Source organism: Geotrypetes seraphini, chromosome 2 (assembly GCF_902459505.1).
Source record: "Geotrypetes seraphini chromosome 2, aGeoSer1.1, whole genome shotgun sequence".
Taxonomy (NCBI): Eukaryota; Metazoa; Chordata; class Amphibia; order Gymnophiona; family Dermophiidae; genus Geotrypetes; species Geotrypetes seraphini.
The window spans coordinates 295,849,832-295,865,590 of record NC_047085.1 but is presented as its reverse complement, the minus strand read 5'-3'; the positions used below and the strand labels follow the sequence as shown (position 1 = coordinate 295,865,590).

The 15,759-nt window shown below is 41.7% G+C and overlaps 1 protein-coding gene across 2 annotated transcripts in view; it reads left to right on the top strand.

Moving 5' to 3' along the window:
• The window catches only part of DNAH5 (dynein axonemal heavy chain 5), a 598,099-nt gene that overhangs the window by 393,826 nt on the left and 188,514 nt on the right, over window positions 1-15,759 (top strand). For both annotated transcript variants that reach the window (XM_033929843.1, XM_033929844.1), the window contains exons 52-54: window positions 9,962-10,134; window positions 11,812-11,942; window positions 14,639-14,792. In XM_033929843.1, coding sequence (XP_033785734.1) covers window positions 9,962-10,134; window positions 11,812-11,942; window positions 14,639-14,792 — 458 coding nt within the window. The remainder of the gene's footprint in view (window positions 1-9,961; window positions 10,135-11,811; window positions 11,943-14,638; window positions 14,793-15,759) is intronic.

Here is a 15,759-nt window from a genome sequence, read left to right as displayed (position 1 = left end):
AGGAGGGAGCCCAAGCCCTCCTGCCCCGGCGACTCCCCGAACTCCCAACTGGATCGGGGCAAGAGGGAGCCAAAGCCCTCTTGCCACGGCGACTCCCCAAACCCCTGACTGGATCGGGGCAAGAGGGAGCCCAAGCCCTCTTGCCCCAGTGATCCCCAACCCCTCCTCCCCACCTCCCGCCGATTACGATGGGGCCAGGAGGGAGCCCAAGCCTTCCTGGCCTGGTGACACCCCTACCTCCCCTAAAATACTGTCAGGAGGGATCCCAGGCCCTCCTGCCCTTAACGCACCCCCACCTGACCCCTCGATTTCCCCCCACCCCCAATCCCGCCTACCTTTAAATTGGTGGCCGGGCGGACGGGTGCCAAGCCCGTCCGTCTGTGAGGCCAGCCATCCGTTGAATGGCTGGCCTTAGGGCCTGATTGGCCCAAGCAGCTCAAACCCCACCCACAGGTGGGGCCTGAGGCTCCTGGGCTAGCAGCAGGAACTTATCCAGCTGTTTCTTGAATCCCTGAAGGGTGCTTTCCCCTATAACAGCCTCTGGAAGAGCATTGCAGATTTCTACCATTCTTTGGGTGAAGAAGAACTTCCTTACGTTTGTACAGAATCTAATCCTTTTTAACTTTAGCGAGTGCCCTCTGGTTCTCTTCATCTCGGAGAGGGTGAACAATCTCTCTTTCTCTACTAAGGGTTCCTTTTACTAAGCTGCGATAGCATTTTTAGCGCACGCAGAATTGCCGCACATGCTAAACCCATGTTATGCGGTTAGAACTAACACCAGCTCAATGCTGGCGTTAGCATCTAGCGTGCGCTAAAACCGCTATCGCAGCTTAGTAAAAGGAGCCCTAAGTCTATTCCCTTCAATATCTTGAATGTTTTGTTCATGTCCCCTCTCAGTCTCCTTTTTTCAAAGGAGAAGAGCCCCAGTTTCTCTAGCCTTTCATTGTACGGCAACTCCTCCAGTCCCTTAACCATTTTTGTCGCTCTTCTCTGGACCCTTTCAAGTAGTACTATGTCCTTTTTCATGTACGGCGACCATATTATATAGTCCAATAAATTTAATTGTTTAACTTAGCTTCAAAGAACACCACGCTTTCCAGAGAGATAAGACGGAAGACTCAAGCGGATTCTGATGTGTTTTGCCCAAAAAGGCTGCTTCAGAGAACCCCCTTAGTGGACTCTCCCCGGATCAAGTGGTGAAATTACTCTCAATTTTCTAATTACTTTTACTCTTCCAGTATAAAGACAAGAATTTAATGACTAAAGATTAAATAGTACCGAGATCAACTGAATAGACTAACTAACTGCATGTTATCAGTTAAAGAAAAATGACTAACTCGTAGCAATTGAAGTAGAGTAAATGACTGGTTTAAAAATAAATTGAATAACATAGGAACCGGAATGGAGCCCAGGGAAACATCAATGATAATCTAAGAGGAAATATAAACTAAAAATGTTATGTTGCATAGACAGGAAGAGAACCAAGCATAAACTGTGTCTCCTGTTCCCATAGTAGACAGTCACAATAAATGTAACTTATGACCATCCAAATCAAAGGCCTCGGACAAATCAAGTGAAATAAATATCAGTTTATGAGACAACTTCTTTATCACCAGACATTTCTCCATTTACTTTAATATTAGAGAAGATCTTAATTTGGTTAAATCGGAATAGACTTTTTCTTAATTTGTCAAAATCATTGTCTTGTTGGATTACTGGTAAGAATCCTGCTGCTAGGTTAACTCTCATGGTTTCTAACAAATCTCTTTCTTTAGTTACACAGTTTAAATACTAAGATGTAATTTTAGATCAGCAATTGTTTTTTGAGCATCATATTTCAGCTGTGGCTAAATCTTGTTTTTATTCTCTGAGATAATTTTGTTTGATTCGTTCATGTCTTGATTTGGATTCATAAAAGATAATGATTTATTCACTTATGTCAAAATTGGACTATTGTAATAGTATTTATGCAGGTCTTCTTCAGATACAGATTTGTAGATTACAAACTATTCAAAACATAGCTATTCATCTTCATTCTAATGCTTCTCATTTTGATATCTCACTCCTTTACATCTTCAGCATCACTGGCTTCCAATTTCTTTTCGTATTCAATTTAAAATTCTTACCTTAACTTTTAAATCAATTAATTGCAATAGTCCAGCTTATCTTTCTTCTCTCATTAGTTTTTATTGTCCACCAAGACTTTGGGGTACTTTGAATGATCAACGTCTTCAGATTCCTTTGAATGATCAGCGTCTTCAGATTCCTTCTGTTCATGCAGTTCATTATGAATTAACTAGGACGAGAGCTTTGTTTTGTATTTTACCATCTCTTTAGAATTCTCTTCCAAATATAGTGCATCTTGAACCACTTATTTGAAATTTAGAACTCTTTTTTTTTTAGACATTCCTTTTTTGAGAAAGCTTTTTCTATTCAGTTACATGATTCTGGTGCCATGAGGGTTTACTAGTGAGGCAGTCTGCTGAATGTTTTATATATGTATGTATATGTGTGTGTGTATACATATAGAGGGGCATAATAAAAAAAAACGTTTAAGTCCCTTTTTAGCCTAAGGCCTTAAACGTTGAAAGCAGAAGCAAGGAAAGTGTCCATAACCAAAACAAACGTCCTTGTTTTGATAATGGCTGGCCTCTACATTCAGCTGTTTAAACGCCTAGACCACCACTACGTCTACACTTGTACCCAAACGACGTCTACACTTAAACCCCATAATGAACCAAAAAAACGCCTAAGCCCAAAATGTCCAACACAAGGGCTTTTAAGCGGAGGAGGAGCAAGTCCTTCGCCTAAAAGCTGGAGTCTGTAACCGGTGTCTGTCAAAAACAACATCGGTTACAGAATCCACCCCAACCCCCTCCCCACGACATCGGGGCAGTAGGGAACCCAAGCCCTCCTGCCCCGCGACACTGACCCCCCCCCCCCAATTACGTTTGGGGAAAGAGGGAGCCCAAGCCCTCCTGCCCCAGGCATCCGCGACACCCTGCGACAACATCGGGCATGCATATAGGGGAAAGGAACCCGATGTTCAGCTACCAAATGGGGGGATTAGTACTAGAAGGAAGTAACATTGAAAAAGACCTGGGTGTACTGGTGGACACAACAATGAAGTCAACAGTGCAATGCGCAGCAGCCTCGAAGAAGGCAAACAGAATGTTGGGTATTATTAAGAAGGGTATTACAACCAGAACAAAGGAAGTCATCATGCCGCTGTACCGCGCGATGGTACACCACATCTGGAGTACTGTGTCCAATATTGGTTGCCGTACCTAAAGAAGGACATGGAGATACTTGAGAGGGTTCAGAGAAGAGCAACAAGAATGATAAGAGGTATGGAAAACCTTTCATACCCAGAGAGGCTAGAAAGGATGGGGCTCTTCACCCTGGAGATGCGAAGACTCAGAGGAGACATGATAGAGACTTTCAAGATCATGAAGGGCATAGAGAAGGTGGAAAGGGACAGATTCTTTAGCCTATTGGAAACTTCAAGAACAAGGGGGCACTCAGAGAAACTGAAAGTGGACAGATTTAAAACCAATGCAACAAAACAACCCAAACAAACCTGAGCAGAGACATCTAAGATAGTGATTAGTTACTGATCTCAATCCCTTTTGAAATAATTGCAGGATAATAAACTACAAATTGAAAAAATGGATCTAATTAAATCCACTTATACTAGCAAAGTTTCTGAATAGAATGAGTCAGAAGAAACAAATTCAAGTACAGATATGGAGCTATGAAAAAGAAAGCTTACACCATTTCCTTATTCAACCAAATGGTGATTAGCTAAGAAGGAGAAATGGGGGTAGAGTAGAAGTTGGGGGTAGAGTAGAAGTTGGGGGGGGGGATGATTAAACAAGATAGGATTCCTCACCATATTTCAACTGTTTCATTTATAGACAACAGAACATTGAAAGAGACCTGGGAGTGATGGTAGACACAACATTGAGGGCGTCGGTGCAGTGTGCCACGGCCTCAAGGAAAGCAAACAGAATGTTGGGTATCATTAAGAAGGGTATCACGACCAGGACAAAGGAAGTCATCCTGCCACTGTATCGTGCTATGGTGCGCCCGCACCTGAGTACTGTGTTCAGTTCTGGTCGCCGTACCTCAAGAAGGACATGGAAGTACTTGAGAGGGTCCAGAGAAGAGCAACTAAGCTAATAAAGGGCATGGAGGACCTCTCATATACTGACAGACTGAAAAAGCTAGGGCTTTTCTCCCTGGAAAAGCGGAGACTTAGAGGAGACATGATAGAACCCTTCAAGATCACGAAGGGCATAGAAAAAATAGACAGGGACAGATTTTTCAAATTAAAGGGATCAATAAGTACAAGGGGGCACTCAGAGAAATTGAAAGGGAAGAAGTTTAGAACAAACGCTAGGAAATTCTTTTTCACACAGAGGGTGGTGGATACATGGAACGCGCTACCGGAGGATGTGATAAACAGGAGCACGCTACAGGGGTTCAAAGAAGCTTTGGATAGGTACTTGGAAGACAAAGGGATTGAGGGGTACAGATAAGAGTAGAGGTAGATTATAGGGATGGGATTAGAGGTAAGTTACAAAATTAATCAGGGACCACTGTTCAGGCACAAGGCCTGATGGGCCGCCGCGGGAGCGGATCGCTGAGCAAGATGGACCTCTGGTCTGACTCAGCGGGGGCAACTTCTTATGTTCTTATGTACTTGAATGGGTATTACGCAGACATTTGGTCATTTTATGATAGTTCTAATCTAATCTAATCTTTGATTTATATACCGGGTCATCTCCCAGTGGAGCTCGACTTGGTTCACATATAATTAAGACTAGAGTACATAGCAGAAAACATAGAAGGAAGAACTAATTAAAAACTAAAGTACATAAGAAAAGCATAAGAAAAATCGTTGAGGCTGTAGTTAAACCATTTAAAAATTGCAAGAACAAGAAAGTTTTCAGGAATTTACAAAATAATTGCAGCTGGCCTAAAAGCCTAATGGAGTCAGGAAGTTTATTCCAGATCTCTACTTGAAAACAAAAGAAAGACTGAGCTTCCCAGCAGATTTAATGCCCTTAAAGGAAGGTTATATCTTAGACTGTTTCTAAAATATACTTCAAATAAAAGCAGTTAATAAATCTTCATAAATAAAATTATAAATCACAAATGTCCTAAAAGGCAAAACATGGCAAGTACTACAGATAAAAAAATATCATTTTAAGGTGATGACCTACAAACTTATGCTGGCTTTTACTATATTGCATTAGAGATTTCTACTGCAGGTCGGCAAGGTAAATGCTCTGATGCACATAGAATTCCTATGAGCGTTGGAGCATTTACCGCGCCAGCCCACAGCAGAAACCTCTAATACTGTTTAGTAAAAGGAGCCCTTAAAATCTTGATAAATTAAGTTAGAGTGAAAAATGGCTATGCATTTGGTATTCGATTTCAGTCTGATGTGTAGGTACTAATGGAATACCTCTCTCTTGAGGTAGTAGATACATATTTCCAAATGCTGCAGCTGATGCTTTTGAGAAATAATATTCTGAATAAGAAGTGGGAATGTTAATGACAACATTTGATTACCAAAACAAATCTCAAGCCATGAGAAGTATCACAATTTGATACTAATGGTCATATTATCTTGATTTTCCCTGATCTCAGCCTGATCTCAGCCTTATGTAGCAGGTAAAAGATGACAATATTATTTATCAGTGAAAAGTATTCCACTTCTTTAATGTAACCAGCAAAATTGCAAAGCAGACAAAATATATAGGGAGTAATTCTATAACTTATAATTTAGGCACCAAATTATGCATACTGTAAGCCTGTTCTATAAGAATGTTTAAGTGGTAAATAAGTGCTATCATTGAATACCAGCATAATTTGGCATCTGTGCATCTAAGGGCTCCTTTTATCAAGCCACGCTAGCGGGGTTAACGCGTGCACTATTTAATCATGCATTAACTCCCGCACTGACCTAAAAACTACTGCCTACTCAAGGGAGGTGGTAGCGGCTAGTGGTTTAGCGCGCGGTGTTCCGTGCGTTAAACCACTAGCATGGCTTGATAAAAGGAACCCTAAATTTCTTCATCTGATCTATGGCTAGCGTTAATATTAGCATCTAGATGTGACATTTATGTGCTTAACTGTAAATCCTTACCATGGCTGGCTCATGCTTCCTGCCCTTTCCCAGTGCTGGATTTACCTATAAGCTAAATAAACTACAATTTAGGGCCTCACAATCTGTAGGGGCCTCACAAAAGTTCAGAATTTTAGGAGGGCTCTGAAAATTTTATGTGGCTTTATACCAAACTTATTTAAATATTCAAGAGCTGGTATTACTTTCATCTGCAATTTTAAAATGGCTTCATACGCAATGAATTTAGATAATATTTTAAGCATACATTTTCTGTTTTCAGGCTTATCAGTTTTCTGATTTTGCAAACAAATTCATTATTCCTTATATTAATAGAAGTGATCCAAATTACTAATTTTGGGCTCCTTTTACAAAGCCACGATAGAAGTTTCTACCGCATGCCAGCGAGGTAAATGCTCCGATGAAACATAGAAACATAGAAATAGACGGCAGATAAGGGCCACGGCCCATCTAGTCTGCCCACCCCATGACACTCCCCTACCTTTCTCTGTGAAAAGATCCCACGTGACTATCCCATTTGGCCTAAATCAGGCACGCTGCTGGCCTCAATAACCTGAAGTGGTAGACTATTCCAGCGATCAACCACCCTTTCAGTGAAAAATAATTTCCTGGTGTCCCCGTGCAGTTTCCCGCCCCAGATTTTCCACGGATGCCCCCTTGTTGCCGCGGGACCCTTGAAAAAGAAGATATCTTCTTCCACCTCGATGCGGCCCGTGAGATACTTGAATGTCTCGATCATGTCACCCCTCTTTCTGCGTTCCTCTAGTGAGTACAGCTGCAACTTATCCAGCCGTTCCTCGTACGGGAGATCCTTGAGTCCCGAGACCATCCGGGTGGCCATTCTCTGGACCGACTCCAGTCTCAGCACATCCTTACGATAATGCGGCCTCCAGAATTGCACACAGTATTCCAGGTGGGGCCTCATAATGACTTCAGGCTTAAGGCTGACGAAACTCCTGCGTATGCAACCTATGATTTGCCTTGCCTTGGATGCTGACAGGAATTCTATGTATATACTGTACAGTATAATAATAATAATAATAATAACAACAACTTTATTTTTGTATACCGCTGTACCATAACAGTTCAGAGCGGTTAACAGAGGAAGAGACTGTACATAGACAGTGAAGTTACATACAAGACATTTTGATTAACTTAACATGTCAGGAGTAATTAGGTATATATGGAGGCATATCAGAGATAAAAGGCAGTGATACAAGGTGGGGAGGGAGTCAGAGAAATTTGTCAAAGAGATAGGTTTTGATTGATTTCCTGAAAGTTTGGTAGGAGGGTGAATGTGAAATGAGGGTGGTTAAGCATTTATTCCATTTGCCTGCTTGGAATGCCAGAGATCTATCAAGGAATGTCTTGTAGATACAGCCCTTTAGGGGCGGGAAAGCAAACAGGTAGACATTACGTGTGCGAGTGGGGCCTGAAAATTCAAAGTTTTATGACAGGTAGATTGGGGAAGAGCCTGTTAAGGTTTTGAAGCAGAGGCAAGCAAATTTGAAGATGATCCTTGCCCCTTGTCTCCATCGGCAGCCAGTGCAGTTTTTTGTAATAAGGGCTTACATGATCTGATTTTTTGAGGTCATAGATGAGGCGAACGGCAGCATTCTGTAAATATATATGCTAGGTGCATGCTTGCCATTTACACCTGTAAGTATTTCATTAATTTAAATTTAGAACTGATGCTTAAGTTTAGGTCACCTGTTATACAATGAGGTGGATACTGCAGAACACAAACTCACTGTGTACTCCACAGAATAAAGGTTATGGTCAGACATCACATTCAATAATAGAAGCCAAAATCCAGTGAAATATGCTGAACTTGTAGTTTTGGGGCATTTTCCACCATAATTCTACAAAAAGTACTAAAACTTGTGCGTGCGAATTTGGGTGTGTGTCCAATTTGCCAATGAGAAGCTAATTATTACTGATAATTGGGATAACAAGTAGTGCTCTAGAAATAATTAATAGTGGTAGTAGTAATAAAAAGCAATTACTGGCACTAATTGAAATTAATTAAAATGTAATTTAAGTGTAAGTTTATTTTATAATATATGCATATATTTAAGTGCTAGATTCGCACTTAAATTTTACATGCGGTTCCCAAAAGGAGGTATAGTCATGGGAAGGTCAGGGATGTTCCTGTAATTTACATGCGCAGTAGAAAAGTGCTTTATGCTATTTTACTGTGAGTTAGTACTGTATATGGACATTTTTCATTCTAACTTTATGCACGCAGCAAAGAGCACAACCAAAGAGAGGGTCATTTAACCTAGGTGCTCCACCTTGAGGTGACCATGTTCATCTACTTTAAGCATTCCATTGGTAGACTTCAACATTTTTATGGATTTGCTTACAATTTGGTTGTTAATGATGATTGCTACAACTCTTGTTGTCCTTGGCTATTGGTCCGCTCAAACCCAGCACAACTACCATTTAACAGAGGTAGAAAATCCTACATTTTGCGCAATTCCTCCTTCTTTAAGCAATTCTCAGTTAGTGCCTCAGTCTATTAAGTTGGTAAGAGCATTGAAAAAGAAAACCAGACTAATGTATACGTTAAAACATCAGATTAGGACTTTCATATGGAGAATTCTGATATCCTCAATGATAATAGGCAGCATAGAGAGCATGTGCAGTTAGAACATTTAGATCAGGCTTATCCAAATTCAGTCCTTGAGGGCTGCAGGTAGACCAGATTTTCACGATATCCCTAATGGATTTTCATGAGAGAGATTTGCATACAATGAGTGCAGTAGGCATATGCATCTGGCCAGTTTCCTTGAGGATTACACTTGGACAAGCCTGATTTAGATAGACAAAGTGGGTAAAATAAAAGTGAGTGGCTAGGCTGAAAGAAAATACAGTGGTACCTTGGATTACGAGCATAATCCGTTCCAGGAGCATGCTCGTAATCCAAAATGCTCGTTTATCAAAGCGAGTTTCCCCATAGGAAATAATGGAAACTCGCTTTGATAGGTTCCCCCCCCGAGGCCAGCAGCGCTGCTCCCCCCCCACGAGAACCGGAATTGCTCCCTCCCGCGAAGGCCCCCCCCCCGCGAACCGGTACCCTCCCCCCTGCGATCCGCATCCCTCCGCCGCCATCAGGCACCCCCCCACCGTGACCTGAAGTCCCCCCAACCCACCTGAACCCTCTTCTTACTTTGCTGTAGCCTCCGCAGCGGCACCGGCACCAGCATGTCCTGTGTATGGTGCCAGTGCCTGAAGATCTGCTTCCTGTGCTGGGCCTTGAGAGTTCACGTTCGACATGAGAGTTCACGTTTGACGTGAACTCTCAGGCCTTGAGCATGCGCACATGCTCAAGGCCCAGCACAGGAAGCAGATCTTCAGGTACCGGCACCACGCACAGGACATGCTGGTGCCGGTGCCGGTGCAGAGGCTACAACAAAGTAAGAAGAGGGTTCGAGTGAGTTGGGGGGACTTCAGGTTGCGGCGGGGGGGTGCCCGATGGCAGTGGGGGGGGGGTGCCCGATGGCGGCGGGGGGTGCCGGATCGTGGGGGGGAGGGTGCTGGTTTGCAGGGGGGGCGCTCGCAAATCGAAGCGCGCTCGGTTTCCGAGGTGCCGATTTTTGCAAATGTTTTGCTCGTCTTGCAAAACACTCGCAAACCGGTGCACTCGTAAACCGAGGTATCACTGTAGTTGATTAGGCTTTGTGCAACTAGTTTCAAATAGAGGTGTGTAGTAAGCTAGTCCTGATGCCATGTAAGTGACCAGCTAATAAGCTGTCACAGTTTTGTTTTGGCCTTTCTTTAAATTTAACTATATTCATAACACAGGTGAGGAGTCAGAAGATGCAGACTTTGACATGCCAAAGATTTATGAGCCCATTGAATCTTTTAATTTCCTGAAGGATCGTTTGAACCTGTTTCTACAATTATTCAATGAGAATATCCGTGGGGCAGGCATGGACATGGTATTCTTCACAGATGCTATGGTTCATTTGGTTAAGGTATGGTGAAGTTAATACAACCATTGCTTCTGCATCATAACCTCCTCATAACCATTTTCCTTCTTTTAAATGCAGATTTCTGATTTTAACCTTTTTCTAAATTGTGGAGACAAGTCTAAAGTCAGAAGTTTGATTTTCTGCTCCCTTTTCTGTGGACCTTGTTTGCTTTTCTCCACACATGTGCTTTCAGCTCATTTGGAGCATGTCCAAATCCTGCCCCTCAATGATTATTATACAGAGGGATCTGTAGCTGAGACACCATTCCCTGAATTCTGAATAGGCAACCTAAATTTAGGGTGTGATTCCCAAATCCTTGCATAAACTAAATAGTCAGTTAGGCTCACTGGCTTAGGAAAGTACTGTACATACTTGAACATAAACCGACCCAAATATAAACCAAGGTAACCTTTTTCTCTCTCAAAAAGGAAGAAAAAAGGTTGACTCGAATATAAACCAATGGATTTATATTCAAGTGCCCTACCTTGCCAACTCTGCACCCAGCCTCCCTCCCTCTCTGCCCTGACTAATCTGTATGCTGCCTCCCCTCCTTCCCTGCCAGGCTCTGCACACTGTTTTCCCTCTCTCCTGATGCCATGCAGACTTCCACTGGGCTTGCTGTAAGCCCCGGTGGTCCAGCGGTGGGCTGAGACAGAAAGCATTGGTCCCTCCTCTTGTCCCAGCCGAATCTAAACAACTCTCACTTCCCTCCCACCTCCCCGATTAGTAAAAAGCAAACCTTTAAAATCCCTGGTGGTCCAGCGGTAGGCTGAGACAGGAGGGTTCCCTCCTGCCTCCTTTCCCAGTCAACTCTAATAACTCTTACCTCCCTCCCCGATTAGTAAAAAGCATACCTTTAAAATCCCTGGTGGTCCAGCGGTGAACCGAGGTAGAAGTGATCTTCCTATACTTCTGCCCCATACAGAGCTGCTATCTGAATGAATGCCATGAGTTTTCACAGCAATTTTGCGAGTCACAAGGTTGTCAAAAGAATTCACAGCAGCCATTCGGATAGTGGTCCTATATGGGGCAGGAGTGTAGGAAGATTGCTTCTACCCTGGTTCACCGCTGGACCACTGTGGATTTTAAAGATATGCTTTTTACTAGTCGGCACAGACAGTAGGCGGGAGGGATCCCTCCTGTCCTGACCCACTGCTGGACCACCAGGTTTTATGGTAGATCGAGTGGAGGCCTGTAATAGGTCCAGGAGGGGGCGGGTGGGCACTGACCCAAATATAAACCAAGACCCTAATTTTTGGGCCATTTTTTTGCACCCCAGAATCTCGGTTTAAATTCAAGTATATATGGTAGGTATCTAAATTGTGATGCCCTGTTGCAGAATTGTCTCCTATATGGACACCCTAAATTCCATAAGGGTTGCTGTTCAGTGATGACTGGAGTTCTCCCCTTCATTTGCATGTGTGCTTTCCATAGCATCAGTTACAGTTTGTATTTACTTGAACACATTTTACAGTAAATATTTAATTTAGTTGCTCTTTTACCTTACAGATGTATTAGTAACAAGGTACATGTGAAATTTATAGCTTTTCTTTTTGTAGCTCATCACAGGCTTGCATGATTTATAGATGTAATCAAGTTCTGCTATTGATAACACTTCATAGGTACATACTTAGATGAACCACATAGATTATTACATTAATTAACGCTGGTCTTCTGCAGATTTCTCGCATCATTCGTACACCCCGTGGAAATGCACTTCTCGTTGGAGTTGGCGGTTCAGGAAAGCAGAGTATGACTAAACTTGCATCATACATTGCTGGCTACTGTATGTTCCAAATCACTTTAACCAGGTGGGCTAAAAGCACAAAGTAATAGTCTTCTATATGTTTTAAGCTAAAAAAATAAGTACAATTCTACTTTACAAAATTAAAAATGTACCAATGCATGGTGTGAATGTAGATAAACTATAGTTTATATATTTTAGATTATAATATAACAAAATAAGAAGTCTAAACATAAGACATTGTATCAGCAAGTTTGTACCCACAGGCATGTGGGTAATTATATAGACATTAGATAACACTCATAATAATTTAAAAAAACAGCTCAAAAAGTGGCCTAAGTCGGTACTTAGATGATGAAAAAGACAGATCGTCCAAGTACCGATAATCAAAGACTTAGTCGTCTGGCAGCCATAACCAAAAAGGTTTGACAGGTTGCCAGACAGAACTTTGACTTAGACCAAGTCAAAACAGGTATAAGTTCTGAATCGGGCCTCTGACTGAGTTGGATGAAACCCTCCAGACTTGCATGCTCATGCTTAGGCACTTGGAGAAGGGGTGCAGTGAGGTATTTCTGGAAAAAATAATGTCTATAAGGACCTCTTGCATACTAACTGAATGGGCTTGCTATCCATCTGGGTATAGGAGTAAACAGTAATCTCCCTAACCGCTACTGGACAGTGCAGGATAGAGACATGCATAAAACAAAGCATCCTGGATATAATGTATTAGAATCATGTCTCCATATTTAGTTATTCTGAGCTCAAACTCCTTTTAAGTTATGTTCACTATAAAGACACATGTAAATGCTAATAATAACAAAAGAAAGATTTATAAGAATTTATGTGTGAACCGCTCAGATGGCTTTGTCAATGGACAATAAAATTTGAATTTGAAACTATTTACAAAGGCAGAATATGAAATGGCATGTAATGGAAGAAAAGATTAGCATGGCAAGAAAATTCCTATTGAAAAAGACAAAATAATTGACAAAGATAAACACAATCTTAGTTGAATCACACACATGTACACTTCCTTTGAAATCAGTTTCCTACCCCCTAGGTGTTCCCAGTCCTTTAACAATGCAATAATTTGACCTTGCATGTGACTGGTTTAGTAGGCAAATGAGTCTTGGAAAGTAGCGAGGATCTTGATGTTCAGGATAACAGTCTTTTGTGATTCTCAAGTGATTTCTGTGATCTCTCCAGCTTCCAGTCTCTTTGACTTCATCCCTTTTGTCTCTCCCAATTGCCTCTTTTATCCTCTGTCATATCAGTGGTGGTCTTTCAATTATGATATCATTTTGATCTGTGATTGGTCTAGATCTGATTTCTACAGATATTCTGACCACAGGAATGTATTTGACATTGCTGTGGCATTCTTTGTAAATTCCTGCATACCTTGGATGCTTCTTGAGTCATTGCCAAAGGTTTATTTATTTATTTATTTTAATCTTTATTAAATTTTCAAGGCTAATACAAAGTACATAAAATTATACACACATTAATAATCATAATCAGCACTTACAATCCATCAGTAACAATACAAAATGAATTACCCCCCCCCCTCCCTTCCAGTACATTCAATCAAGGAATAAAACAAAGGAGATAAACCCCCTCTCACCCTTCCCTGGATGTGTGTATAAATCTAAAGGAAATTAAAGGTGCCAGAGAGCAGTTTTCAGACACAGAATGAAGGTATTTTGGACTTGCATTTCTTGTGCAAAGCAGAGCCTCGCTGTATTGTTCCAGGACAGGGTTCATCACAAGCTGCTTTTATCACAAGCTAGTGTGTGTATAGAACTACATGCCAAAAGACTGTGAAACACTACAGCTCTGGGTGCATAGTGGGATTCAGAGGCCTAAAATGTCCCCGGATACGTCCAAAAAGCCGTTTCGATTATCAGCACTTGGGCGACCTGCCTTTTAGATTGTCCAAGTGCCGACTTGGGTGAGTTTTAAACATATTTAAGTTTCGATTATGAACCCCATATTCAGTTAACATTTTACAAATGAGAATCTTATTTACTTTATAAGTACAAATGCAATTTTAAATTTCGTTTTTGGTGAAAAGTTTTATTCATATTACCGAATTGAAGACAGATTTTTTTTCTTTTGCTCCTTTGCTTTCATGATTATGCTATTACAGTACTTTCTTTTGCATATATGAAATTTTACCCTGCCACTGTACATTGCTCAGTCCTGATATTTATTCTTGCACATTCTACAGCAGTGTATTACAAATTGTGTACCGTGGTGCACTAGTGTTCCTCCTGAGATGTCAGGTATGCCGTGGCACACTGGGGAGGAGGAGAGATGCCGGTGCCGGCTGACTGCCTACAGGATGTGCCTCTTGCAGTGAGAGGCATGTCCTGTAGGGAATCAGCCAGTGCCAGTGCCTCTCCTTCTCTCCGGCCCTTTTCCCTGCTGGCACCTCCCACTGGCATTTCAGGGCCCATCTGAAGGGCCTTCGCACATGCGGGAATGTTGATATGATGACATCACACATGCACATGACATCATCATGGCAACATTCGCACACTTCCAGATGCCTCGAGCCACTGCTAATACGTTTAGTGTGCTGCGGCTTGAGAAAGTTTGAGAGAAACTGTAATACAGTATTAGCATATTTTGCCATGAGCTCTAGTAAAGCCATTATTTATGTGTTCCAAATATTACTTTTCTTTTCTGCATATTTTATACCCTATGAAAAATAATAGAATGCAAATGTCAAGTCATTGGAATTGTGCTGTTGTATATCTGCAGATCCTACAACACTTCTAACTTGATGGAAGACCTGAAAGTTTTGTATAGAACAGCAGGACAGCAAGGCAAAGGCATCACCTTCATTTTTACAGACAATGAGATCAAAGATGAATCCTTCTTAGAATACATGAATAATGTCCTGTCTTCTGGAGAGGTACAACATAGCTGTTTCATGTTTTACAGGACAAACCTTAAGAGAGAGATGTTTGCTTTACATTAAAAACAGAGCAGAGATGAATGGAGCTGTCTCATGAGTAGTTCTTCCCTTGGCCAATTAGGACAGGGAAACAAAATCATTTTTGGCCAGAACCAATTCACACTTTATTCAGACTATTCAAGTCCTGCAAATACTCTGTGTTGTTAATAGATATTAAATTTACATGACTTGCCAAACTAAAATCACATCTAAATAACCATGTTAATATAATATTGAAAAAGCAATATTTCTATATTTAGATTTTACAAAACTTTATTTTTGTAGTTTTGGCCTCAACAGATTTTTGTTGATCTAAGAGTCTTCCTCAAATCATAAGAGCCAGTGGCTGAGGCCTCATCCTGCCTCTCCTCTCTCACCCCCCAATATATTACCAAAGCCTGTGTCTCTACTCTTTCTCTCATATCTGCCCCCGCTCCCAACCTTCACCCAGCCTCTCTCTCTGTTTCATACCGATTCCCTAGTCTTCACCCAGAAATTATGTACCAAGATTTGAAAGAAGTGGTTTGGCTCAGGCCATCATTATCCATCAAGGATGAAAGAAAAGTCCCATAAAACCACCCTTTCTGCCTTCTCATCCTGCCCCAACCCTTCTGTCCTGAGCTCTTTTCCTGCCTCCTCCATCCCTTCCTTCACTCTCTACTCCTGCCCTCAGCTCTCCCTTCCTCCTCTTTCTTCAGACCTGATCCCATTCAACCTTGAAAATTTCCCAGAGGTCCAATGGACCTCCCTATCTCCTCCTCCAAATTTAAAAATTCCCCAGTGGTCCAGCTCTTGTGGGCATGCACCCATTAGCATAATTTGCATGCTGTTAATGTTGAGAATTGATCGGTAATTCTGGATCGTTGCTGGAACTGGTGTTTTCTGGTGCTGATTCTGGTAATAGAAACATAGAAACATAGAAGAT